Source organism: Lipotes vexillifer, unplaced genomic scaffold (genome assembly GCF_000442215.2).
Source record: "Lipotes vexillifer unplaced genomic scaffold, Lipotes_vexillifer_v1.1 scaffold36, whole genome shotgun sequence".
Taxonomy (NCBI): Eukaryota; Metazoa; Chordata; class Mammalia; order Artiodactyla; family Lipotidae; genus Lipotes; species Lipotes vexillifer.
The window spans coordinates 1,981,456-2,008,628 of NW_006792448.1; the positions used below are offsets into that span (position 1 = coordinate 1,981,456).

The window sequence follows — 27,173 nt, forward strand, 5'->3', positions numbered from 1 at the left end:
CACTACGTTGCCTTAAAGATAGGTCTTTTGAAAGGTGCTGCTAAAAGCATCAGCAGTTGCACGCTGCTTATTTCTAGTATAGATTTATGTAAGGAACATTGTTATCCACAAAATTACTGGATATATATGTATAAATTTTTGCATGTTACATATTGTAATTAATATATATAATTATGTTATATATATTATATTACCCTTAAGTTTAAAAAAAAATTCCTGTTTTAGGCATATTGATAGTACTGGAATTCCAGTCAGAGGTTGGGACTAGGAGAGGTTCGAAAGTATTAATAATTTCGTGGAAGGCACTGGTGAAACCAGGAGAGAGGCTCAGTTATTGAAACATTGAGAGAAAGCAGAGCTGAAAGCCAGGAAGTCTTCTCATGCACAGTGAGAGGGAAGAGCATTAGGACTATTAGGAGGTGGGGTGATTGGACAGTGGGTTTTTCAAGTTCCATTTTATTGTGGTTTTCATTGGTAAGGGTCTTGGGAGTTCCAAATACATTGAGTGCAAGTGGAGTGTGTGTGTGTGTGTGTGTGTGTGTGTGTGTGTGTGTGTGTGTGTGTGAAATCCTTGGCACGAATCAGATGCAGAAGAGGTGCCATTGGGCCTCAGTTTTCTACTTTGCTTTCTGCGAGGGTGGGGAGCAGATGGAACTTTCTGGCAAGAGTACCTCAGTGGCTAGTTGTCTTTGCTTGGCTGAACTTGTTCCTCCTTGGCATTGCAGCTGCCTTGGGTGCTGCTTGCACACTCTGTTCTCAGCAGGTAGTACCCTGTTGTTGCTGCCTAATGGAGTGAGGGCAGGGGTGACTGGGCAGGGTGTCTTAGCCAGGTCTGTTGCCCCTGGGCTCTGGACCTTTTCTGGCCAACTGCCTCTGGACTGGGGTTGCTGTTCCACTCTTGGTGCCCTTGATTGAAGACTCTTGAAGCCTGCCCTGGATGTCACTTTCCTTTTCAGTCCATCTCCAGCTGTTTTACATTTTATGGGGATTTCTCACAGCTTCTGGTTTCCTGTGAATTTTTGAGCACGGCTGTGTAATAATTGACAAAATTTTTTTGCATTATTTTAGGGTTAGGTGAGGAAAAGAGGGGAAGGAGGCATTGCATTTTGTGCTCAGTTGGCTGTCTTGGTTTTCCTTGTTAATATTCTGTTCACTGTCTTCTTATAGCTGACAGACTTTATTCATATTGTTTTAGAAAGGTTTCATATTGGTCCTGGATTGAGCAGTTACTTTAGTACTTTGTGGGCTATCCTAGCAGTTTTGAAAATAAAATTTATTTCCTATAAATCAATAGAAAATAGGCACAGGATATGAAGAGGTGATGGCCTCATTCACAGCAATAGAAATGAAATGCAAATTAAAACCATATTGTAGACTATTTTCATGTGTCAATTGGCAAAGATCAAAAAGTTTGATTAAACAGTGGTGGCTGTGGTGTGGAGAAACAGGCATTGCTGAAGGGAGTGGAAGCTGGCAACCTCTAAAGAAGGCAGCTAGGCAGTGTAGGGGAGGAAAAATAATTTTCCGTCTACCCTTCTGAGCTCTTAACTGTGATAAAAGATCAACAGGAGAAAAATAGAAGTTTATTCACATGTGTACCTCATGTATACATGGGAGATGCCTAGGGAAAAATGAGTGGCTTGGAATTCAGTTTAATACTATCTTAATAGGGAAAGGGGAAGGGGAACGTAGGCCTCTTAAGGGAGAGTAAATGATTTTTAGGAAAGATGAATGGGCTTTAGAAGAATAGATGAGAGGTATGATAGTTTGTGACAAAGTTAGTCTCAGTGTTGTGTCAACTTCTAGGCGCTCTTGTGGTAAGAGTCAGTCTTCCCTGGTTGATGAAACTGCTTAATTTATGATTTATGATAATGGAGTTCCTTTTGGAGAATCTGTCTTTAGGCAGATAAGGAGAGTTCAGAGAAGGCCTCACCCTGCATTTGCTATTTTTCTATTTTTCAAGTGCTATTTTTCAAGTGCCTACAGCTCAAAATAAAGTGGCAAAGTGGCAGATTTTGAGGTGACATATTCTGCTACTCTTCAGCAGTATCTGCCAAACTTAGAAATGCACATAATCTTTGACCCAGCAATTCTGTTTCCCTGGATTTATTGTACCTATATACCGATACACGTGTGAAATATGTACTAGATACTTATTGGAGAACGATTTGTAACAGCGGAAGATCATAAGCTACTTAAATGTCCATCGATATGGGATTTATGGAATTAAAAACTGGAATGTTAGAGTTGTAAAAATAAATGAAGTGCTTTATATACATATATGTAATGATTTCTAGTATATATTAACTGGGAAAAGCAAAGTAAAGAGGCATATATAGGGTGTTATGGTTTGTGTAAAAAGGAGAAAATATGTGTTTGTATATACATAGAAAATCTGTGGAATGATATCCAAGCAACCAGTAATATTTTCTCTGAGTTGAGAAACCAGATGGTTAGGAGAAGGGATGGGAGAGAGACTTTTTACTCTATACCCCTTGAACCCTTTGTATTTTGTACCAGGTGCATTACTGATTAAAAAAATAAAGTATAAATAAATCAAGTCTGACTTAACTTTTCATTAATAGACTCTATGATGATAGTCTCATTGTTGCCTTATTTAGGAGAGGTGGGGTGGAATTCTGTTCTTTTGAAAATTCAGCATTTATGGACCTTATTAAACTCCCAAAGTAAATTTTTCATTGATTGCTACCACAAGAAAAGTAAAATACTGGTTTGTTTAATTGAAAACAATTTGCTCTGGTTCTCATTTCTTTTTATCTGGTGTCATTTTTATTCTGTTAATTTTAATGAAGCAAAGAGGAAGGAAATTGAGTCCATGGCAGAGCCAAGGGAAACCATAATTAAAGTGCTTATTGCCAGTAAACCAGCACTCTCTTAACTAACGATTTTGATCCACACACTTAGGTGTTTATCCAATAAACTCTTGTTAGGCCCACAATGCTAACTGCTAATTAGCATGGGTTCCCCCCGATAAACAGAGGACTTATAAACAAGTTGTGGCTGTCTTTTTTGTTTCTTCTTAAAAAATTTCTTTGAGGCATATTCAAGAATTGCAGGGATTATTAGACAAATAAAATAATTTGGAAGGTTTGATAAAAAGGAAATAGTTCCTCGGGCTTCCTTGGTGGCGCAGTGGTTGAGAGTCCGCCTGCCGATGCAGGGGACACGGGTTCGTGCCCCGGTCCGGGAAGATCCCACAAGCCACGGAGCGGCTGGGCCCGTGAGCCGTGGCCGCTGAGCCTGTGTTAAGTAGGTGGTAGAGGGCAAAATCTGTTGTATACTCCCAAGTTATGAAGTTAGTGTGGAATCCCCAAAGGACCATGACTTATTTTGCTTTTATTGAAAAAGTTCAGTTTCAAATAAGATTTATTTAGGGAAACTAAGTGAAAGAGCATTCCAGGACACCAAGTAAAATAAATGTGAGATCCTAATCATCTCATGTGATAATATAGGTGATGAATTAATTTAATATGTAAAAATAAACAGTGGTTGTGATAGAAAATAGCTGTTAGTCTGATTTGTTGGCACCTTTCTTGGACATATAGATTCGATTTTGGGTTTGATTTTGTTTTTATTTTAAAAAACTTTATTTTGAAATAATTGTAGACTCATAAAAGGTTGCAAAAATAGTGTGGAGAAATTCCATGTACCTTTCACCCAGCTTTCCCTAAGGTTAATATAACTATAGTACATTATCAAAACCAGGAAACTGATATTGACAGCACAGAATAGACTGCAGACTATACTAGGATTTCTCCACTTTTTACATGGACTCATTTTTTTTTCTTTTGTGCGTATAGTTCTGTGCAATTTTATCACATGTATAGATTCAGGTAACAACCACCACAATGAGGATTCAGAACTTTTCCAGTCCCACAAATGAACTTGCTCATCACCTGTATTCTGCATTTGTCCGAATCGTTCCTCATGGGGTCCTCTGATTTGCTTCTCTATCCCCAGCTTATTGGTTTTGGGCGCTCAAAGCATTTTATAATTTCTCTTCTTTAAATTTAAGATGTGTTTTATGGCCCAGAATGTGGTCTATCTTGGTGAATATTTAATGTGAGCTTGAGAAGAACTTATGTTCTGCTGTTGTTGGATGAAGCAGCTAAAGATGTCAGTTATATCCAATTGATTGATGGTGGTGTTGACATCAGCTTTATCCTTACTGATTTTCTGCCTATTGGATCTGACCATTTCTGATAGTGGAGCGTGCAAGTCTCCAGCTATCATAGTGGATTCATTGTTTTCTCCTTATAGTTCTATTGGTTTTTGCCTCACATATTTTGATGGTCTGTTGTTAGGTGGATACACAGTAAGTACTGTTATGTCTTCTTGGAGAACTGGCTCCTTTATCATTATATAATGGCCTTTATCCCTGGTAAGTTTCCTTGCTCTGAAGTTGGCTGTGTCTAAAATTAATAAAACTCTTCCTGCTTTCTTTTGATTAGTGTTAGCATGGTATATCTTTTTACACCTCTTTACTTTTTAAAAAAAAGATTTAGTTATTATTTATTTTTATTTATTTTTGGCTGTGTCGGGTCTTAGTTGCGGCATGCGGGATCTTCGTTGAGGCATGCGGGATCTTTGTGGTGCGCGGGCTCTTCATTGTGGCGAGCAGGGTTCTCTCCAGTTGTGGTGTGCGGGTTTTTCTCTTCTCTTGTGGTGCGCAGGCTGCAGGGCACGTGGGCTCTGTAGTTTGCGGCACGCGGGCTCTAGTTGAGGTGTGTGAGCTCTGTAGTCGTGGCACACAGGCTTAGTTGCCCCGCAGCATGTGGTATCCTAGTTCCCTGACAAGGGGTTGAACCCTCGTCCCCTGCATTGGAAGGCGGATTCTTAACCACTGGACCACCAGAGAAGTCCCTCTATCGCTTTCTTTAAAAAATAATTTTTGTTTTGTTTTGTTTTTGTTTTTTTTTTTGCGGTACGTGGGCCTCTCACTGTTGTGGCCTCTCCCGTTGTGGAGCACAGGCTCTGGACGCACAGGCTCAGCGGCCACGGCTCACGGGCCCAGCCGCTCCGCGGCATGTGGGATCTTCCCGGACTGGGGCACGAACCCCTGTCCCCTGCATCAGCAGGCGGACTCTCAACCACTGCGCCACCAGGGAAGCCCAAAAATAATTTGTTTTTGAGGTGTGTCCATGTTGGTAATTGTAGCTCTAGTTAATTAATTTTCACTAGTGTATTATATCTCATTGCTAAGATATTAAAATTTTTAATTTTAAATAGCTTAAAAGGTATAAAGTAGCTTTGGAATAGGGTATGACAAGTAAGGACTTTATATATTTCAGAATATTTCTTTATAGCATTTTCTAATTGGGCTCAATAATTACTTGAGACATTAAACTGAAATCTAGAGTTATGACTGACTGTTGGCTTGATATGAAGCCTGAGTTGGAGTCAGCTAGTGTTGGGGTCCCTGTCCCCATGATTAAGGAGGAGGAAAGTAGTGTGTGGCGTTGAGTTCAGAGGCAGGTGATAAGAAGCCAGATCAGTGTTTCCCGCTCATATTCAGAAGGCCCAGCTGTCCATGTGCATTGGGGAAGCCTCATGTCCTTAGATAAGCAGCTCAAGCCAGTCCCCCGAGTTCCAAAGGGAATGTGGAAGACGTGCCTCCAAATTCTGATCTTGGCTTCGATGTCTTTGTGGAATGAGGAGGGACGTAGGTGAGAAAGTAAGTCACTACTAATGTAAATTCTCTTGTAACCTGAGCTTCCTTTAGCCACCGAACCCATGTAGTTTCCTTTCATTGTGATGGTAATCTTTAAAAAAAAATTAATTAATTTTTGGCTGCGTTAGGTCTTCGTTGCTGTGTGCGGGCATTCTCTAGTCGTGGTGAGTGGGGGCTATTCTTTGTTGTGGTGTGCAGTCTTCTCATTGCAGTGGCTTCTCTTGTTGCGCAGCACAGGCTCTAGGCGCGCGGGCTTCAGTAGCTGTGGCTCTCGGGCTCTAGAGTGCAGGTTCAGTAGTTGTGGCGCACGGGCTTAGTTGCTCTGTGGCATGTGGGATCTTCCCAGGCCAGGGCTCGAACCCATGTCCCCTGCATTGGCAGGTGGATTCTTAACCACTGCACTACCAGGGAAGTCCCTGTGATGGTAATTTTAGTTTAGTTTAATTTATTATTCATTATTTTATTGTCAGTGAGAGACTTTTTCTGAACAAGTTGAGATAAAACATGATCTTGAACTATGTTACATGCAATTTGATGAAGACTGTGATTCATTTTGTAACTGATCTGTTAGTTTTCCCCTTCGAGACCAAGCACAACAAATAATGAAGACAGTAATAATTTATTTACACTCATTCCTTCCTTCAACATAATGCTGTTTAGAGAATGCCTGTTATATGCTACTGTAGACATCTAGAAAGATGAATAAGATAGTTCTTATTTAAAAAAAAAAAACCCCAGCAAAACACAACAGCTCATGATTTAGGAGACTAAGAATGCCAGCAAAAAGTATATGTGCATTACAGCAGGATGAGAGAGACACTGTGTGTGACTCCTTTGGAATTGGGAGCCCTTTCACTTTAAGCCGGTAACTCACTTCAGTCCTCATTCTCTCCTTAAGTGTAGGTAGCACATGGTAACTACTTGAACAGTTTTCTGCCCTTAGCACATTCAAGCCATCCAGTCTCTATTTCTTTAGCACCATTGTTTTAGACTATTTTTTAATAAGTTATTGTTATGAATTTGCTTTGAGACATTTTCTTGGGCAAAGGTATGCCCATTCTAAGATCTACAAGTATAGATTGGGATTTTGTGTTATGTTGGCTAAGACAGATTTTAGCCTCATTTTTCGCCTTGTAACTTTGTATCTGATGTCTAATATATTTAAAAATAAAGAGAGGTATGATTTCTTTTACTAAGTTTAGAATTTCTTACATTTAGGTCAAGGGTAAGAAACGTATGATGATTATTTTGAACACGTTTGAAATTTCTTTTCATTCTTTGTAGGTTGTCTTGTGGAAATGAAGGTTTAAGGACAAGTTATCTACCAGATTAAAAAATGGGATCGAATAGCAGCAGAATTGGTGATCTTCCTAAAAATGAGTACTTAAAAAAGTTATCAGGCACAGAATCTGTCTCTGAGAATGACCCGTTCTGGAATCAGCTACTGTCATTTTCTTTCCCTGCACCAACTAGCAGGTAAGAGTGTACTTGGAGATTGAAAATTTGTATCAAGGGCCACATAAGCTTGTGTGGTATGCTGATTAAAAAATTTTTTTTTTATTTTAATGATCTGTCTGTCCCTTCATTTGTTGTATATGTACCAGTAGAAAATTCAAAAGGTATGAAAAGGAGGAAATAAGTTTTTCTCTTTCCTTTCCCCGACTCAGCCACCTCCCTTGCCCAGAGATAATTCCTGGTAGGAGCAGTTTCTTTTGAATGCTTCCAGAGGTAGTAAAACCATATTATTTCATGTAGTTTTACAGCACTGTTGAAACACAAATGGTAGCATACTACACATACCTTTCTTTTTTGTTTTTGCTTGCTGTCCCTTGCTTTTTTTCCCCACAGTTAAGTAAAACGTATGTATATGCATATATGCAACTGCCTTATTCTTTTAAATGACTGCAGAGTGTGCATAGATTATATGAAATCGGTTTTTTATTGGTGGACATTTAGATTGTTTCTAATTTCTTGTTATAACAGATAATGCTGCATACATAATTTTTCAAGCATACAAATAAATCTCCAGTATAAATTCCTCAAAGTAGCATTGCTGGGTCAAAGTATATGTGCATTTGTAATTTGCCAAACTGCTCCATGGAAGTTGTACCAATTAACACTCCTACCAGCAATGTATGAGAAGGTCGGCTTCCCCACCCCTCTGTCAATTTAATGCATTTGTAGATTCTTTGGCCTTTGTCAATTTGGTAGGTGAAAACCAATATCTCATTTTTAACTCTTTATTATAAAAACTGACAGACACATAATTATGTAGAGTGACTAGAATATTGAATTCCTATTACTCAGTATGTAGATTGTAAACATTTTTGTTTATTTGTATTTAACAGCTTTATTATGTAGACTGAATAATGGCCCCCTAAAGATACCTGTGTCCTAGTCCCTGGAATCTTTGAGTGTGATATGTTACAACATGTATCAATATTTCATTCCTTTTTATTTTGGAGTGAGATTCCTTTGTATGAATATACCATCTTTTCTTTATCCATTCATCAGTTAATAGCCATTTGGATTATTTCCATATTTACTTCATCTATTTTTTAGGGTTTTTTTAAAGTAAATTAAAATATGGACATTTTCTTTTATAACTGTAATACCATTGTCACACCTTACAAAGTTAACAATAATTCCTCTTACCCAGTCCATTTTCAAATTTCCCTAGTTGTTTTGTAGTTCATTTGTTACAATTAGGAAATAAATAAGGTGTATACATTGCATTGCAATACATTGCAATAAGGTAGTTACATTTCTTCTGTCTTTAATCTCGAATAGAGGTATGTACTCCCCAACTCCTGCCACTATTTTTTTCCCTATGCTGTTACTCTTTTTTTTCTTTTAACAAACTGGGTCAGTTTTTCTGTAGAATGTTCCACCTTCTAGACCTACCTGATTGCTTCTTATATTTTGTTTTTTTATTTACTGTATTTTCTATAAATTGGACATCAGATTTAAAGGCTTGATAAAATTTGGGTTAAACATTTTTGGTAAGAGTATTTCATAAGTGATGCTAGGTACCTTATATTGTATTTCATTAGGTTACAGAAAATGTGTGGGTTTATATCAGTTATCATGCTAAGACTGATCAGAGGTTTGAGTGTGTTTTAGCATCCATTGATGATTTTGGTCTGAATCACCTATTTCATAAGAGATTCCAAAATGGTAGTATTTTTAAGTTGGTCATTTCTTGTACATTTATTAACTGGAATTCTCCTGTGAAGGAGTGCTTTCATGAATTAGGATATATAAAACATTGTTTTTACTACATTATTAATAAGGGTAAACACTTAATTCTTTTCCTCTACTGATTTTCAGTAACGAAAATGGTGTAATAGTGGTAAATAAGTCTGTATTTCCCCTTTCCCCTGACCCCAGGGTTGGAAGGGCCATCTCTCTCTTTTGAGTATGAATTTTAAAAATATATAAATATTGCTGTATGTAAATAAAATATATGTGTATGTATGTGTGTTGTGGTCCTTTAACAATCAAGGTTATGTTTATTTTTATATGTTTAAGGATTAAGGATTATTGGTATTTCCTTTTTGTGAATTATTTATATATTTTGGCAATATATTTTAATCTCTGACTTTTGGATATAGTTGGATTGGACTTTACAAGGTTGGCTTAGTTTGCAGTTTTTGTGATAATGTGGATTAGTTGTATATTATGGGAAGTGGATTCATACTACTGCTTCTGAGATCCTTGGAAAATTAAAGGTGGTTGTGGATTGGTGGGAGAGGTCAAACTGGAGATGAGCTGTAGCGTCAGCAAGTTTTGAAACCATTTCGTTAATCCTGAAGGAATTGTCATTGACTATCACTGCTCATGTAGTAATAAGACTTAGAGAAAAAAGGGCATATAAAGAGAACATTATTTATTATCCAAAATAAATTTACTTTTCATTTATGTAAATTGTAGTACAATCTATATATGCTCTTCCAAAAGACATTAAAGAAGACTTAACTAAGTGGTGATGTATACCATGTTTAAGGATTAAGAATTGTAGAAGTGTCAGTTCTTTCCAAATTGACCTGTAGATTGAAGGCAATTCCAATTAAAATTCCAGCAGCTTTTTTTGGGGGTGGGTGAGGAGATTTTTTTTTTTTTTTAAATATTTTTTTTTGCGGTATGCGGGCCTCTCACCGTTGTGGCCTCTCCCATTGTGGGGCACAGGCTCCAGACGCGCAGGCCCAGCAGCCATGGCCCACGCGCCCAGCCGTTCCGCGGCATGCGGGATCCTCCCGGACCGGGGCACGAACCTGCGTCCCCTGCATCGGCAGGCAGGCTCTCAACCACTGCGCCACCAGGGAAGCCCCTGGTGAGGAGATTTTGATAAGCTCATTCTAAAATATGCATAGGAAAGAAAAAAACTAATAATAACTGAAGTACTCTGAAGAAGGGAAAGAAGGTGTGTGTGTGTGTGTGTGTGTGTGTGTGTGTGTGTTTGTGTGTGTACACGTGTACTTGATTTATGCAAAGCTGGCAATTCAGAGCATTGGGGAAGGGATGAACTTCTCAAGAAATAGTGATGGGAATAATTTGTTAGCCATTTTGTCTATTTCTTACTTTCTAAGTTTTACATACTCGTGCTGGTGCCTTGCAGTTTGAATTATTATGGCTTTATAGTTTGTTTTGCTAATTACTGCTTTTTCTCAAAGATCCTTTGCTGTTCTCATGTGTTTATTCTTTTTGATGTCATTTCTTTTTCTTAATTCATCCTAGTTTATAGAGAAAAGTATAAAGGAATCTTAGAAAGTATAAAAAGCTGTAAAGTGAGAAAACTGCACATTGTGGGGGCATGGGTGGCTATTCAGAATATCCAGAGAAGCTTTGTTTGTGGTGGTGCATATGCTTTTGGCACTTTTGTCACTTTGTTTGAGGCCCCCACCCCAGCTCCTCAGTCTGGTATTTGATGTGTGAACCTTGACATTGAGCAGGCCTTGAGGTAGAAGGTGCTATCACCTCATTGACAGTCAGGGATGGAATTACCTAGTTTATGAATTATTCAAGACTAAGAGGAATATCTTTAGGGAAGACTCTGAATCCAGACATTTCTGAGATTGCTCACTCCTGGGATTCCTTGGATCCCGTATGTGCTGTCTTCAAGTGTAGCCAAAAATTGATGGCTGCCAGTTTTTTTAGAAGCACTAAGTCCTTCAGGACTAATCCAATCCTTCCTTACTATAAACTGTTTTTTGGCACTAGAATAACCAGATTTTGTTATAGTTTCCAGGCATGGTTGAAAAATCTTTAGATTTTTCAATAGTTTTTAACTTTTCACCTTACTAAAATTCCTTGTGAAGCAAAGGTCTGAAATAAAATCAAGGTTAATTCAAGAGTAGGGACTTCCCTGGTGGCTCAGTGGTTAAGAATCTGCCTGCCAGTGCAGGGGACACGGGTTTGAGCCCTGGTCCGGGAAGATCCCACATGCTGTGGAGCAACTAAGCCTGTGTGCTGCAGCTGCTGAGCCTGCACTCTAGAGCCCGCGAGCCACAACTACTGAATCCTGCGTGCCTAGAGCCTGTGCTCCGCAACAAGAGAAGCCCCCGCTGGCTGCAATTAGAGAAAGCCTGTGCACAGCAACAAAGACCCAACGCAGCCATAAATAAATAAATAGATAGGTAGATAGATAAATATTAATTCAAGAGTAAAGTTTAAGTTATATACTGTTTGTCTTAATAAAATGTTTAAAAATTACTTATATGACTGATTTCATACTAAATATAGCAGCAAAACCAAAAAACAGAACTGTGCTAAAGACAAAGGTAGTAGAATCATCTGTATCCACAATAAGTAGTTAAGGGATACATGAAACAAAAAGGTGTTAAATATGATGTCAAAACACTAAACTATGTATATATAGTTTATATGTATAGTTATATATAAATCTCATGGTAGCCACAAACCAAAAATCTGTAATAGATGCACACGAAAAAAGAGAAAGGAATCCAAACATAACACTAAAGGTAGAAGAAAGGAACAGAAACTACAAAAACAACCAGAAAATGATTAACAAAATAGCAATAAGTACATACCTATCAATAATTACTTTAAATGTAAATAGACTAAATGATCCAGTCAAAAGACATAGAGTGGCTGAAGGGATACAAAAGCAAGACCCATCTATATGCTGCCTACAAGAGACTCACTTCAGATCTAAAGACACAGACTGAAAGTGAGAGGATGGAAAAGTTATCCCATGCAAATGGAAACAAAAAGAAAGCAGGGGTAGCAGTACTTATATCAGACAAAATAGACTTTAAAACAAAGACTGTAACAAGAGACAAGGACGTTACATAATGATCAAAGGATCAATACAAGAAGAAGATATACAATTGTAAATATGTATATGTGCCCAGTATAGGAACACCTAAATACATAAAGCAGTTAAGAAACATAAAGGGAAAAATTGACAGGAGCACAGCAATAGTGGGGGACTTTAACACCCCACTCACATCAATGGACAGATCATCCAGACAGAAAATCAGTAAGGAAACTCTGGTCCAAATGATATGTTAGACCAGATGATATATGTTTATTATATATATTCCATCCCAAAGCATGAGAATACACCTTCAAGTCCACATGGGACATTCTCTAGGATAGATCACATGCTAGGGCACAAAACAAGTCTCAGTAAATTTAAGAAAATTGAAATCATGTCAAGCATCTTTTCTAACCACGGCAATATGAGACTAGAGATCAGTTACAAGAAAAAAAAAACTGCAGAAAATCCCAAACGTGTGGAGGGTAAACAATATGCTACTAAACAACTGTTGGGTCACTGAAGATTTCAAAGAGGAAAGAAGAAACCTGGAGACAAATGAAAACAGAAACACAATCATCCAAAATCTATGGGGTGTAGCAAAAGCAGTTCTAAGAGGGAAGTTTATAGAGAGATACAGGTCTACCCCAGGAAACAAGAAAAATCTCAAACAATCTAACCTTATGTCTAAAGGAACTATAAAAAGAAGCAAAACCCAAGGTTAGTAGAAGGAAAGAAATAACAAAGACCGGAGCAGAAATAAATGAAGTAGAGGCTAGAAAAACAATATAAAAGATCAATGAAACTAAGAGCTGATTCTTTGAAAAGATAAATAAAATGGATAAACCTTTAGCCAGACTCATCAAGATAAAGAGAGGACCCATATAAATTAGAAATGAAAGGGCAGTTACAACTGACAGCACAGAAATACAAAGGATCATAAGAGATTACTGTGAACAATTACATGCTAGTATAATGGACAACCTAGAAGAAACGGATTAATTCCTAGGGTGTACAGTCTTCCAAGACTGAATTAGGAGTAAATAGAAAATATGAGTAGACCAGTTACCAGTAATGAAATTGAATCAGTAATCCAAAAACTGCCAACAAACAAAAGTCTAGGACCAGATGGTGTCACAGGTGAATTCTACCAAACATTTAAGAAAGAAATAACACCTATCCTTCTCAAGCTACTCCAGAAAATTGCAGAGAAATGCTCCTGAACTCATTCTGTGAGACCAGTGTCACCCAGATGCCAAAACCAGAAAAGACCACAAGAAAAAGAAAATTACAGGTCAATATCACTGATGCAAAAATTCTCAACAAAATATTAGCAAACTGAATTCAACAGTACATTAAAAGGATCATACACCATATCAATTGGAATTCATCCCAGGGATGTAAGGATGATGGTTCAGTATCTGCAAATCAATATGATACACCACATTAACATATTGAAGACTAAATCATATGATCATCTCAGTAGATGCAGAAAAATTGACAAAATTCAACATCCATTTATGATAAACTCTCAACAAAGTGTAGGTATAGAGGGAACATAACTCAGCTTAATATATGACAAGCCCACATCTAACATCATACTCAATGGTGAAAAATTGAAAACGTTTGCTATAAGATCAGGAACAAGAAAAGGATGTGCACTCTTGCCACTTTTATTCAACAGAGTATTGGAAGTCCTAGCTAGAGAAGTCATACAAGAAAAAGAGATAAAAGGAATCCAAATTGGAAAGGAAGAAGTAGACGACATGATACTATGTATAGAAAATTCTAAAGATACCACCAAAAAACTATTAGAACTAATAAATGAGTTCAGTAAAGCTGCAGGTTACAAAACTAATATACAGAAATCTGTTGTGTTTGAACTAACAATGAACTATCAAATAGAAATTAAGAAAAAGTCCTATTTACAATTGCATCAAAAAAAAATACTTGGGAATAAATCTAAACAAGGAGGTAAAAGACCTATACTCAGAAAACTGTAAGACACTGATGAAAGAAATGGAAGACAACACAAACAAATGGAAAGGTATAGCCTACTTACGGATTGGAAGAATTAATATTGTTAAAATGACCATACTCCCAAAGGCAATCTGTAGATTTAGTGCAATCCTTATCAAAATACCAATGGTGTTTTTCACATAACTACAGCAAATAATTCTAAAATTTGTATGGAAACACACAAGATCCTGAATAGCCAAAAAAATCTTGAGAAAGAAGAACAAAGCTGGAGATAACACACTCCCTGATTTCAAACTACACTACAAAGCTGCAGTAATCAAAATAGCATGGTACTGGCACAAAAACAGACACAGATCAATGGAACAGAATTGAGAGCCTAGAAATAAACCCACACACTTATGATCAATTAGTCTACAACAAAGGAGGCAAGAATATACAATGGAGAGAAGACAATCTCTTCAGTAAGTGGTGCTGGGAAAACTGGACAGCTCCATGTAAAAGAATGAAATTAGAACATTCTTTAACACCATATACAAAAATAAACTCAAAATGGATTAAAGATTTAATGTAAGGCCTGAAACCATAAAACTCCCAGAAGATAACATGGGTAGTATATGCTCTTTGACATTGCTCTTAGCAATATTTTTTGGATATGTCTCCTCAGTCAGGGGAAACAAAAGCACAAATAAACAAATGGGACTACATCAAACTAAAAAGCTTTTGCATAGCAATGGAAACTATTGAGAAAATGAAAAGGCAGTCAGTCTACTGAATGGGAGAAGATGTTTGCAAATGATATATCAGATAAGGGTTTAATATCCAAAATGAACAAAGAACTCATACAACTCAACATCAAAAAACAAATAACTGGATTAAAAAATGGGTAGAGAACCTGAATACACATTTTTCCAAAGAAGACATACAGATAGCCATCAGACACATGAAAGGATATTCAATACCACTAATCATCAGGGAAATGCAAATTAAAAGCACAACACAAATTAAAACCACTATGAGATACCCCCTCACATCTGTCAGAATGGCTGTCATCAAAAAGACAACAGGGGCTTCCCTGGTGGCGCAGTGGTTGGGAGTCTGCCTGCCGATGCAGGGGGCGCGGGTTCGTGCCCCGGTCCGGGAGGATCCCACGTGCCGCGGAGCGGCTGGGCCCGTGGGCCATGGCCGCTGAGCCTGTGCTTCCGGAGCCTGTGCTCCGCAACGGGAGAGGCCACAACAGTGAGAGGCCCGCGTACCGCAAAAGAAAAAAAAAAAAAAAAAGACAACAAATACATGTTGGTGAGGGCGTGGAGAAAAGGAAACCCTTGTGCCCCGTTGGCAGGAATGTATGTTGGTACGGTCACTATGGAAAACAGTATGGAGGTTCCTCAAAAAGTAAAAATAGAACTACCCATTTTCCTTCTGGGTATTTTTCCAAAGAAAGTGAAAACACTAATTAGAAGAGATACATGCACCCCTATGTTCATTGCAGCATATTTACAACAGCCAAGGTATGGAAGTAACCAAAGTGTCTGTCGATTGCTGAACATACCAGAATTCATGTAGCCATTTACTTTTACCATTTGGATTGCTTCCAGTGTTTTCCTGTTACATATATTGAATAATACAGCAATAGCCTTATATGTAACCCATTACATATAATATGGCAGTAGCCTTATATGTATGGTAGAAGTGACTTTTGTCCTGTAAGTAAAGTATGGCCAAACGACTTCCATTAATTCTTCCAGTTTGTGTTGGTAGAGCATGAGAAACAAGTATAATAGGTCAGGAACAGATTTTATGGAACACTGAAAGTGCTTCCCAGCATATTTCTTGTTTTTTTTTGGTTGTCTGTTTGTTTGGAAAGTGATAAGGCTGGTCAGTGTATGTGGTGGCCTGGAGGCTCTGAGGGTGCAGGGGTTCTGACCACGGGGGACTGAATGGGAAGAAAGCAATCTGTCCACTTGCCCATTTTTGGCACACTGGTTAGAAAGCTGAGGATTAGAATTGATTCCTTGTGGGTTCTTGTTAAGTGGATTTGGTGAAAGCATTGTTTTAAGGAGTTAACTTTTGGGGTGGAGTGAGTGGTAGATTGGAAAGAGGAAAGAGGAGAAACTCAGGAAGGGAAACCAGATGGGAGGCAGCTGCAGTGACATAACCACCATGTAATGAAGGTCTGAATTTCTTTGCCTGTACAGGAAATGGGAAGTCCTCCAGCCACTATTCGTTAAAAGCTCTTTTATTTTAAATTGATATTTGACTTGAGCATTAATACTTAATGAGCTTAGAATTCTAGATTTGAGAGCAGTGCCGAGCAATGTAGTGACAGCTTGTGTGCTTACCAAGGATGAGAATCAATTTGCCAAAAGATGTGGTGATTTTGGGCAAAGTGTAGAGAATGGAGACAGTGGAACATGGTAGGAGGAGCATAGATTTTGGAACCAGACTGACTTTGTCTTGCATCTCAGCTCTACTGCTTATTACCTCTGTGAGTTTAGTCAAGCCACTTAATTCTCACCGAGGCTGTTGACGCTTCTGTAAAACGGAAATAATTTTACCTAACATGTATATAGATTTGTGGGGAGGATAAAACACCATAATGCACGTAAAGTGTCTGACTTTCCTATTCTTTCAAGGAATAAATACCCATTAATTTAAAAAAGTGCAAGGGCTCTCTGTCTTGAGAGTTAGTCTAAAATATTTGAGGGTTGAAAATAAGTAGCAGAAATTTAACCAATTTTCTGAAGACTGCTTTATCGTCTGATTGAAAATCCTATGACTCGTTTGAATTAATTGTTCAGCTGTTTTAAAAATTAGGCCAAACACTGACTATAGTAATACTTGTCTCTGTGCAGACTCCATGTCCTTTTTTTTTTTTTTTTTTCCGGTACTCGGGCCTCTCACTGTTGTGGCCTCTCCTGTTGTGGAGCATAGGCTCCGGATGCGCAGTCTCCGGATGCGCAGGCTCAGCGGCCATGGCTCAAGGGCCCAGCCGCTCCGCAGCATGTGGGATCTTCCCGGACCGGGGCACGAACCCGTGTCCCCTGCATCAGCAGGCGGACTTTCAACCACTGCACCACCAGGGAAGCCCTCCATGTCCTTTTCATAAAGGCTACTTTTTAGAAGTCTTTACTGCATGATGAGAATTGTATTATGTGTACTGAGCACTAGATGGTGCTCAAATAAGGCAAGAGGCAGCTTTTGGTACAGTCACACAGTCACTAAACTCATTTTTCTCAGTTACAAAGTCATGTGTGTTCATCTTTAGTACCTTTAAATACAGAAAAGCTCAAGGAAGGTAAAAATGATAAACATAACACTAATCAGAAGTAACCTTTGTTAACTTTTTGGTGTATATCTTGTCAGTTCTCTCTCTCATTTAAAAACATTTGCATCATATTCCATACATTTTTTCTTTAACTCACATATTCCTCATGTCATTGTGTTCATACAACATAATTTTAAATGGTTGTAGAATGTTCTGTCTTATAGATGTCCATAATTTATATCGTTGAACATTTTGCTTGTTTCTTATTTTTCCTGATTGTATATAAAAAAACCATGCTGAAATTCCTTGTAGCCAAGTCTTTGTGCATATCCTTAACTAACAACTGGAGTGAGTTCTCGGTAGTTGATTTGCTGGTAAAATAGTCTTTCTTTTTTTCTTTTTAAATCACACAAATCTTTCATTGTATAAAAGTTAGAAAATACAGAAACAAAAGAGAAAATTGGCCTGTATTATCATCGTATAGAGATAACCACTGTTGATATTTTGGTATATGTTTTTCCATACTTTTATTTTAATGGACATTCCTAATAATAGACATGTGTATTTATGTCTCCCTCCCCCCATAAATATGTGATTGTACTGTGTTACTGTTATGTAACTTATAAAAATTAATGTATTTGATATATTTCCTTTTTTGTAAATGTGAATATTTTAAGATGTATTTACCAAAAAATGGTTATTGAATGCCTCCCATTTGTTAGGCACTGTTTTTAAGGGCTGGAAACATTGTAGTGAACATGAGGGGCAAGGTCCCTGCTCTTAAATTAAGCAGCTTATATTTTAGTGGAAGGATGGGCAATAAACAAGTAGAGAAATAAATATATAAAATCATTTTTGAAAAATAAAGCAGAGCAAGGTCATGAAGAGTGATAGAATGGGAACAAATACCAGAGGGAAATTTCTTTAGCTAGAGGGTCTCTGGGGTAGCGGCGTTTAAGCAGACATTAGAGAAATCAGGGAGTCCTGCATATCCTGGGGAAAGAGCATTCCACCAGGTAGAGGGAACAGCAAATGTAAAGGATTTGAAGCAGGAATAAGTTCTGCATGTTAGAGAAATAGCTAAAAGGCCAGTGTGGCAGAACAGTGAGCAAGGAAACAAATTACATAGGGACTTTTGGCCATGGTAAAGATTTTTTATGATGTGTGGTGTTGCAGAGACGAGCATGCTTTAATGTTGGTATTTGGGGAATTTAATCTAGTCTGCTGTAATTCACTTACTCTCCTATAATATGGAAAGATTTTACTCAGTTTGTTTTATTGTGGTATAATTTACATAACATAAAATTATATCATTTTAACCATTTTTAAGTGTATAGTTCAGTGGCATTAAGTATGTTCCCAGTGTTTTACAGTTATCACGACTCTCTTTTCCAGAAGTTTTTCATTATCTCAAACCGAAACTCTGTACCCATTAAACAGTAACTCCCTATTCCCTCCACTTTCCAGCCCACGGTAACCTCTACTCTACTTTCTGTCTCTATGAATTTGCCTATTCTAGGTACCTCATATAAATGGAATCGTTTAATATTTATCTTTTTGTGTCTGGCCTGTTTCACTTAGCATAGTATTTTCAAGGTTCATCCATGTTGTAGCACAGGTCAGAGTTTCCTTCCTTTTTAGGCTGAAAAATATCCACCGTATGTATTTCCCACATCACATAACGTTTTTTAAACTTCAGTTTGTTGTACTTTCTTATAACTTCTTTTAAATAAATGCCTTTCATTTCTCTTCAGCATTGTTAGGTTCCAGTTACCACTCTGATTTTGTTTTCAGGGATCCTCCTTGCATTCTAAAGAATATGTTCGTTCTGCTAAGAGGCTTGGCTAATGTAAACAGCAGCGTTAATTTAGCAGTTATTTATTGAGCACTTACTGTGTGCCAGGTGCTGGGCTCATTCCTTAGACGCATTTCCTCATTTAGTTCTCACATCAAGTCTGTGGGGTTGGTACTGTTATTATTCCTGTATGTGAGAAAACAGGCCTGGGGAGGTATTCCAAGGTTACGTGGCTAGTAGCTGCCATGGACCAGATTCAAACCAGGTTTATGTAGCTCCAGAGATGAATTCTGTTGGTCATTAAGCTACACAGTCTCCATTTGGAAGCATAGACCAATCAATGACTGAGTATCAAATAATGGCTAAAGAGATGCAACATTAAATTATACATGCTAATCTTTGAGAAAAGAATAACCAGGTCTATATATTCACATTTTCAAGCACTTTCAAAGTGAGGGTGATAATAACACATACTTTATGTTTGAGTGCCATTATTTACAATGTAAATGTAATAAATATATTATTTACAATTAATATAGGCAAGTTGATGGATAATCTGTCCCGTGTTTTAACCTTGCTTTGTGTCTTCTATGTTTAAGGGGAGCTGCCAGGATAATCCTTCCTCAGAGTTTCTTTTTTTTTTTTAAACATCTTTATTAGAGTATAATTGCTTTACAATGGTGTGTTAGTTTCTGCTTTACAACAAAGTGAATCAGCTCTACATATATATATATATATATATATATCCCCCATATCTCCTCCCTCTTGTGTCTCCCTCCCATCCTCCTTATTCCACCCCTCTAGGTGGTCACAGAGCACCGAGCTGATCTCCATGTGCTATGTGGCTGCTTCCCACTAGCTATCTATTTTACATTTGGTAGTGTATGTATGTAGAGAGTCCAAGCCACTCTCTCACTTCATACCAGCTAACCCTTCCGCCTCCCTGTGTCCTCAAGTCCATTCTCTACGTCTGTGTCTTTATTCCTGTCCTGCCCCTAGGTTCTTCAGAACCACTTTTTTTTTTAGATTCCATATATGTGTGTTAGCATATGGTATTGGTTTTTCTCTTTCTGACTTATTTCACTCTGTATGATAGTCTCTAGGCCCATCTACCTCATTACAAATAACTCAATTTTGTTTCCTTTTATGGCTGAGTAATATTGCATTGTATATATGTGCCACATCTTCTTTATCCATTCATCTGTCGATGTACACTTAGGTTGCTTCCATGTCCTGGCTATTGTAAATACTGCTGCGATGAACATTGTGGTACATGACTCTTTTTGAATTATGGTTTCCTCAGGGTACATGCCCAGTAGTGGGATTGCTGGGTCATATGGTAGTTCTATTTTTAGTTTCTTAAGGAAACTCCATACTGTTCTCCATAGTGGCTGTATCAATTTACATTCCCACCAACAGTGCAGGAGGGTTCCCTTTTCTTCACACCCTCTCCAGCATTTATTGTTTGTAGATTTTTTGATGATGGCCATTCTGACTGGTGTAAGGTGATACCTCATTGTAGTTTTGATTTGCATTTCTTTAATGATTAGTGATGTTGAGCATCTTTTCATGTGTTTGTTGGCGATCTGTATATCTTCTTTGGAGAAATGTCTATTTAGCTCTTCTGCCCATTTTTGGATTGGGTTGTTTGTTTTTTTGATATTGAGCTGCATGAGCTGCTTGTAAATTTTGGAGATTAATTCTCCGTCAGTTGCTTCATTTGCAAATATTTTCTCCCATTCTGAGGGTTGTCTTTTCATTTTGTTTAGGATTTCCTGTTGCTGTGCAAAAGCTTTTAAGTTTCATTAGGTCCCATTTGTTTATTTTTGTTTTTATTTCCATTTCTCTAGGAGGTGGGTAAAAAAAGATCTTGCTGTGATTTATGTCATAGGGTGTTCTACCTATGTTTTCCTCCAAGAGTTTTATAGTGTCTGGCCTTACATTTAGGTCTTTAATCCATTTTGAGTTTACTTTTGTGTATAGTGTTAGGGAGTGTTCTAATTTCATTCTTTTACATGTAGCTGTCCAGTTTTTCCAGCACCACTTATTGAAGAGGCTGTCTTTTCTCCATTGCATATTTTTGCCTCCTTTATCAAAGATAAGGTGAGCGTATATGTGCGTGGGTTTCTCTCTGGGCTTTCTATCCTGTTCCATTGATCTATATTTCTGTTTTTGTGCCAGTACCATACCATCTTGATTACTGTAGCTTTGTAGTATACTGTGAAGCCCTGGGCCTGATTCCTCCAGCTCCATTTTCCTTTCTCAAGATTGCTTTGGCTATTCGGGGTCTTTTGTGTTTCCATACAAACGGTGCAATTTTTTGTTCTAGTTCTGTGAAAAATGCCATTGGTAGTTTGATAGGGATTGCATTGCATCTGTAGATTGCTTTGGGTAGTATAGTCATTTTCACAATGTTGATTCTTCCAAACCAAGAACATGGTATATCTCTCCATCTGTTGGTATCGTCTTTAATTTCTTTCATCAGTGTCTTATAGTTTTTGGCATACAGGTCATCTACTTAGGTAGGTTTATTCCTAGGTATTTTATTCTTTTTGTTGCCGTGGTAAATGGGAGTGTTTCCTTAATTTCTCTTTCAGATTTTTCGTCATTAGTGTATAGGAATGTAAGAGATTGCTGTGCATTAATTTTGTATCCTGCTACTTTACCAAATTCATTGATTAGCTCTAGTAGTTTTCTGATAGCATCTTTAGGATTTTCTATGTATAGTCTCATGTCATGTACACACAGTGACAGCTTTACTTCTTTTTTGATTTGGATTCCTTTCATTTATTATCTTCTCTGATTGCTGTGGCTAAAACTTCCAAAACTATGTTAAATAATAGTGGTGAGAGTGGACAACCTTGTCTTGTTCCTGATCTTAGAGGAAATAGTTTCAGTTTTTCACCAGTGAGAACGATGTTGGCTGTGGGTTTGTCACATATGGCCTTTATTATGTTGAGGTAAGTTCCCCCTGTGCTTGCTTTCTGGACGGCTTTTATCATAAATGGGTGTTGAATTTTGTCAAAAGCTTTTTCAGCAACTATTGAGATGATCATATGGTTTTTCTCCTTCAGTTTGCATTCCTGGGATAAACCCCACTTGATCATGGTGTATGATCCTTTTAATGTGCTGTTGGATTCTGTTTGCTCGTATTTTGTTGAGGATTTTTGCATCTATGTTCATCAGTGACATTGGCCTGTAGTTTTCTTTTTTTGTGACATCTTTGTCTGGTTTTGGTATCAGAGTGATGGTGGCCTCATAGAATAAGTTTGGGAGTGTTCCTCCCTCTGCTATATTTTGGAAGAGTTTGAGAAGGATAGGTGTTAGCTCTTCTCTAAATGTTTGATAGAATTCACCTGTGAAGCCATCTGGTCCTGGGCTTTTGTTTGTTGGAAGATTTTTTTTTAATTAATTTATTTTTTGGCTGTGTTGGGTCTTCGTTTGCTGCGCGCAGGCTGTCTGCAGTTGCAGTGAATGGGGGCTACTCTCCATTGAGGTGTGCGGGCTTCTCATTGCAGTGGCTTCTCTTGTTGCGGAGCCCGGGTTCTAGGCGCATGGCCTTCAGTAGTTGTGGCACATGGATTCAGTCGTTGTGGCTTGCGGGCTCTAGAGCACAGGCTCAGTAGTTGTGGCATCCGGGCTTAGTTGCTCCACGGCATGTGGGACCTTCCCGGACCAGGGCTCAAACCCGTGTCCCCTGCATTGGCAGGCGGATTCTTAACCACTGCACCACCAGGGAAGCCCTGTTGGATGATTTTTAATCACAGTCTCATTTTCAGTGCTTGTGATTGGTCTGTTTATATTTTCTATTTCTTCCTGCTTCAGGCTCAGAAGTTTGTGCTTTTCTAAGAATTTGTCCATTTCTTCCAGTTTGTCCACTTTATTGGCACATAGTTGCTTGTAGTAATCTCTCATGATCCTTTGTATTTCTTTTTTTTTTTTTTTTTTTTTTTGTGGCATGCGGACTTCTCACTGTTGTGGCCCCTCCCATTGCGGAGCAGAGGCTCCGGACGCTCAGGCTCAGCGGCCGGGGTTCACGGGCCCAGCTGCTCCGCGGCATGTGGGATCTTCCTAGACCGGGGCACGAACCCGTGTCCCCTGCATCGGCAGGTGGACTCTCAACCACTGCGCCACCAGGGAAGCCCCGATCCTTTGTATTTCTGCAGTGGCATTTGTTACTTTCTGTTTTTCATTTCTAATTCTATTTTTTTTTTTTTTTTTGCGGTATGTGGGCCTCTCACTGTTGTGGCCTCTCCCGTTGCGGAGCACAGGCTCCGGATGCGAAGGCTTAGCGGCCATGGCTCACAGGCCCAGCCTCTCCGCGGCATGTGGGATCTTCCTGGACCGAGGCGCGAACCCGTGTCCCCTGCATCGGCAGGCGGACTCTCAACCAGTGCGCCACGAGGGAAGCCCTCTAATTCTATTGATTTGAGTCTTCTCCCTTTTTTTCTTGATGAGTCTGGCTAATCGTTTATCAGTTTTGTTCATCTTCTCAAAGAACCAGCTTTTAGTTTTATTGATCTTTGCTATTGTTTCCTTCATATCTTTTTCATTTTTTTCTGATCTGATCTTTATTGATTTCTTTCCTTCTGCTAACTTTGGGTTTTTTTTTGTTTTTCTTTCTCTGATTGCTTTAGGTGTAAGGTTAGGTTGTTTATTTGAGATATTTCTTGTTTCTTGAGGTAGGGTTGTATTGCTATAAACTCCCCTCTTAGAGCTGCTTTTGCTGCATCACATAGGTTTTGGGTCATTGTGTTTTCACTGTATTTGTTTTTAGGTATTTTTTGATTTCCTCTTTGATTTCTTCATTGATATCTTGGTTATTTAGTTGTGTATTTAGCCTCCATGTGTTTGTATTTTTTACAGATTTTTTTCCCTGTAATTGATATCTAGTCTCATAGCGTTGTGGTTGGAAAAGATGCTTGATACAATTTCTATTTTCTTAAATTCACCAAGGCTTGATTTGTTACCCAAGGTATGATCTGTCCTGGTGAGTGTTCCATGAACACTTGAGAAGAAAGTGTATTTTGTTGTTTTTGCCTGGAATGTCCTGTAAATATCAATTAAGTCCATCTTGTTTAATGTATCATTTAAAGCTTTTGTTTCCTTATTTATTTTCATTTTGGATGATCTGTCCATTGGTGAAAGTGGGGTGTTAAAGTCCCCTGCTATGAATGTGTTACTGTCGATTTCCCCTTTTATGGCTGTTAGTATTTGCCTTATGTATTGAGGTGCTCCTGTGTTGGGTCCATAAATATTTACAGTTGTTATATCTTCTTCTTGGATTGATACCGTGATCATTATGTAGTGTCCTTCTTTGTCTCTTTTAATAGTCTTTATTTTAAAGTCTATTTTGTCTGATATGAGAATTGCTACTCCAGATTTCTTTTGATTTCCATTTGCATGGAATATCTTTTTCCATCCCCTCACTTCCAGTCTGTATGTGTCCCTAGGTCTGAAGTGGGTGTCTTATAGACAGCATATATACCGGGTTTTTTTTTTTTGTATCTATTCAGCCAGTCTGTGTCGTTTGGTTGGAGCGTTTAATCCATTTACATTTAAGGTAGTTATCCATATGTATGTACCTATTACCATTTTCTTAATTGTTTTGGGTTTGTTATTGTAGGTCTTTTCCTTCTCTTGTGTTTCCTGCCTAGAGAAGTTTCTTTAGCGTTTGTTGTAAAGCTGGTTTGGTGGTGCTGGATTCTCTTAGCTTTTGCTTGTGTGTAAAGGTTTTAATTTCTCCATCGAATCTGAATGAGATCCTTGCTGGGTAGAGTAATCTTGGTTGTAGGTTTTTCCCTTTCATCACTTTAAATATGTCCTTCCACTCCCTTCTGGCTTGCAGTTTCTGCTGAAAGATCAGCTCTTAAGCTTATGGGGATTCCCTTGTATTTTTCTTTTTTTTTAAAAGAAATTTATTTATTTTATTTATTTACTTTTGGCTGTGTTGGTTCTCTGTTGCTGTGCGTGGGCTTTCTTTAGTTGCTGTGAGCGGGGGCCTCTTCATTGTGGTGTGCAGGCTTCTTATTGCAGTGGCTTCTCTTGTTGCAGAGCACGGGCTCTAGGCACACGGGCTTCAGTAGTTGTTGCTTGCTGGCTCTAGAGCGCAGGCTCAGTAGTTGTGGTGCATGGGCTTAGTTGCTCTGTGGCATGTAGAATCTTCACGGACCGGGGCTCGAACCCGTGTCGCCTGCATTGGCAGGCAGATTCTTAACCACTCTGCCACCAGGGATGCCCCCCTTGTATGTTATTTGTTGTTTTTCCCTTGCTGCTTTTAATATGTTTTCTTTGTGTTTAATTTTTGATAGTTTGATTAATATGTGTCTTGGCTTGTTTCTCCTTGGATTTATCCTGTGTGGGACTCTGTGCTTCCTGGACTTGATTGACTATTTCCTTTCCCATGTTAAGGAAGTTTTCAACTATAATCTCTTCAAATATTTTCTCAGTCCCTTTCTTTTTGTCTTCTTCTTCTGGGACTTGTGTAATTCGAATGTTGGTGCGTTTAATGTTGTCCCCGAGGTCTCTGCGACTGTCCTCAATTCTTTTCATTCTTTTTTCTTTATTCTGCTCTGCAGTAGTTATTTCCTATTTTATTTTAGTTATTTAGTTATTTCCATTTTAATAACTTTATTTTATTTTTCTGTTTTTTGTTTTTTTCTCCCTTTTCTGCAGTAGTTATTTTTTATTTTAGTTATTTCCTATTTTACTGTTTTATCTTCCAGGTTACTTATCTGTTCTTCTGCCTCAGTTATTCTGCTATTGATTCCTTTTAGAGAATTTTTAATTTCATTTATTGTGTTGTTCATCTCTATTTGTTTGTTTCATCTTTAGTTCTTCTAGGTCTTTGTTAAATGTTTCTTGTATTTTCTCCATTCTATTTCCAAGATTTTGGATCATCTTTACTATCATTACTCTGAATGCTTTTTCAGGTAGACTGCTTGCTTCCTCTTTATTTGTTTGGCCTGGTGGGTTTTTACCTTGCTCCTTCATCTGCTGTGTGTTTCTTTGTCTTCTCATTTTGCTTAACTTACTGTGTTTGGGGTCTCCTTTTTCGCAGGCTCTTGGTTCATAGTTCCCTTTGTTTTTGGTGTCTGTCCCCAGGGGCTAAGGTTGGTTCAGTGGGTTGTGTCGGCTTCCTGGTGAAGGAGACTGGTGTCTCTTCTGATGGATGAGTCTGGATCTTGTCTCTCTGGTGGGTAGGACCATGTCCGGTGGTGTATTTTGGGGTGTCTGTGACCTTATTATGATTTTAGGCAGCGTCTCTGCTAATGGGTGGGGTTGTGTTCCTGTCTTGCTGGTTGTTTGGCATAGGGTGTCCAGCATTGTAGCTTGCCGGTTGTTGAGTGGAGCTGGGTCTTAGCATTGAGATGGAGATCTCTGGGAGAGCTTTTGCTGTTTGATATTACATGGAGCCAGGGGGTCTCTTGTGGACCAGTGTCCTCAACTCGGCTCTCCCACCTCAGAGGCACAGGCCTGACACCTGGCTGGAGCGTGAAGACAGTGTCAGCCACATGGCTCAGCAGAAAAGGGAGAAAAAAACAAAGAAAGGCAGAAAAATAAAATAAAGTTATTAAAATGGAAAATAAAAATTATTAAAAATAGAAAAATTAAAAAGTAATTTAGAAAAACAAGAGAGCAACGAAACCAAAAAACAATTATAACAAGTGCTAAAAAGTATACAAAAAAAAATGGACAGAGCCCTAAGACAGATGGTAAAAGCAAAGTTATACAGAGACAGTCACACAAAGAAGGATACACATACACACAAAAAGCAAAAAAGGAAAAAAAAAATATCTGTCTATATATTAAAAAAAAAAGTAAGAGAGCAACCAAATCAATGAACAAATCTACCAGTAATAATAAGCTCTAATTACTAAACTGAGATAAACATAAAACCAGAAACAAATTAGATGCAGAAAACAAATCCCAAGTCTGCAGTTGCTCCCAAAGTCCACTGTCTCAATTTTGGGATGATTCGTTGTCTATTCAGTTATTGCAGAGATGCAGGGTACATCAAGGTGATTGTGGAGATTTAATCCACTGCTCCTGAGATTGCTGGGAGAGATTTCCCTTTCTCTTCTTTGTTTGCATAGCTCCTGGGGTTCAGCTTTGCATTTGGCCCCGCCTCTGTGTTTAGGTTGCCTGAGGGTGTCTGTTC

The 27,173-nt window shown here is 38.3% G+C and overlaps 1 protein-coding gene across 1 annotated transcript in view; it reads left to right on the forward strand.

The window, feature by feature from the left end:
* The window catches only part of DYM (dymeclin), a 392,339-nt gene that overhangs the window by 15,141 nt on the left and 350,025 nt on the right, over positions 1 to 27,173 (forward strand). Inside the window, exon 2 of the mRNA XM_007465597.1 lies at positions 6,977 to 7,168. Within this exon, the coding sequence (XP_007465659.1) occupies positions 7,029 to 7,168 (140 nt within the window). The 5' untranslated portion in view covers positions 6,977 to 7,028. The remainder of the gene's footprint in view (positions 1 to 6,976; positions 7,169 to 27,173) is intronic.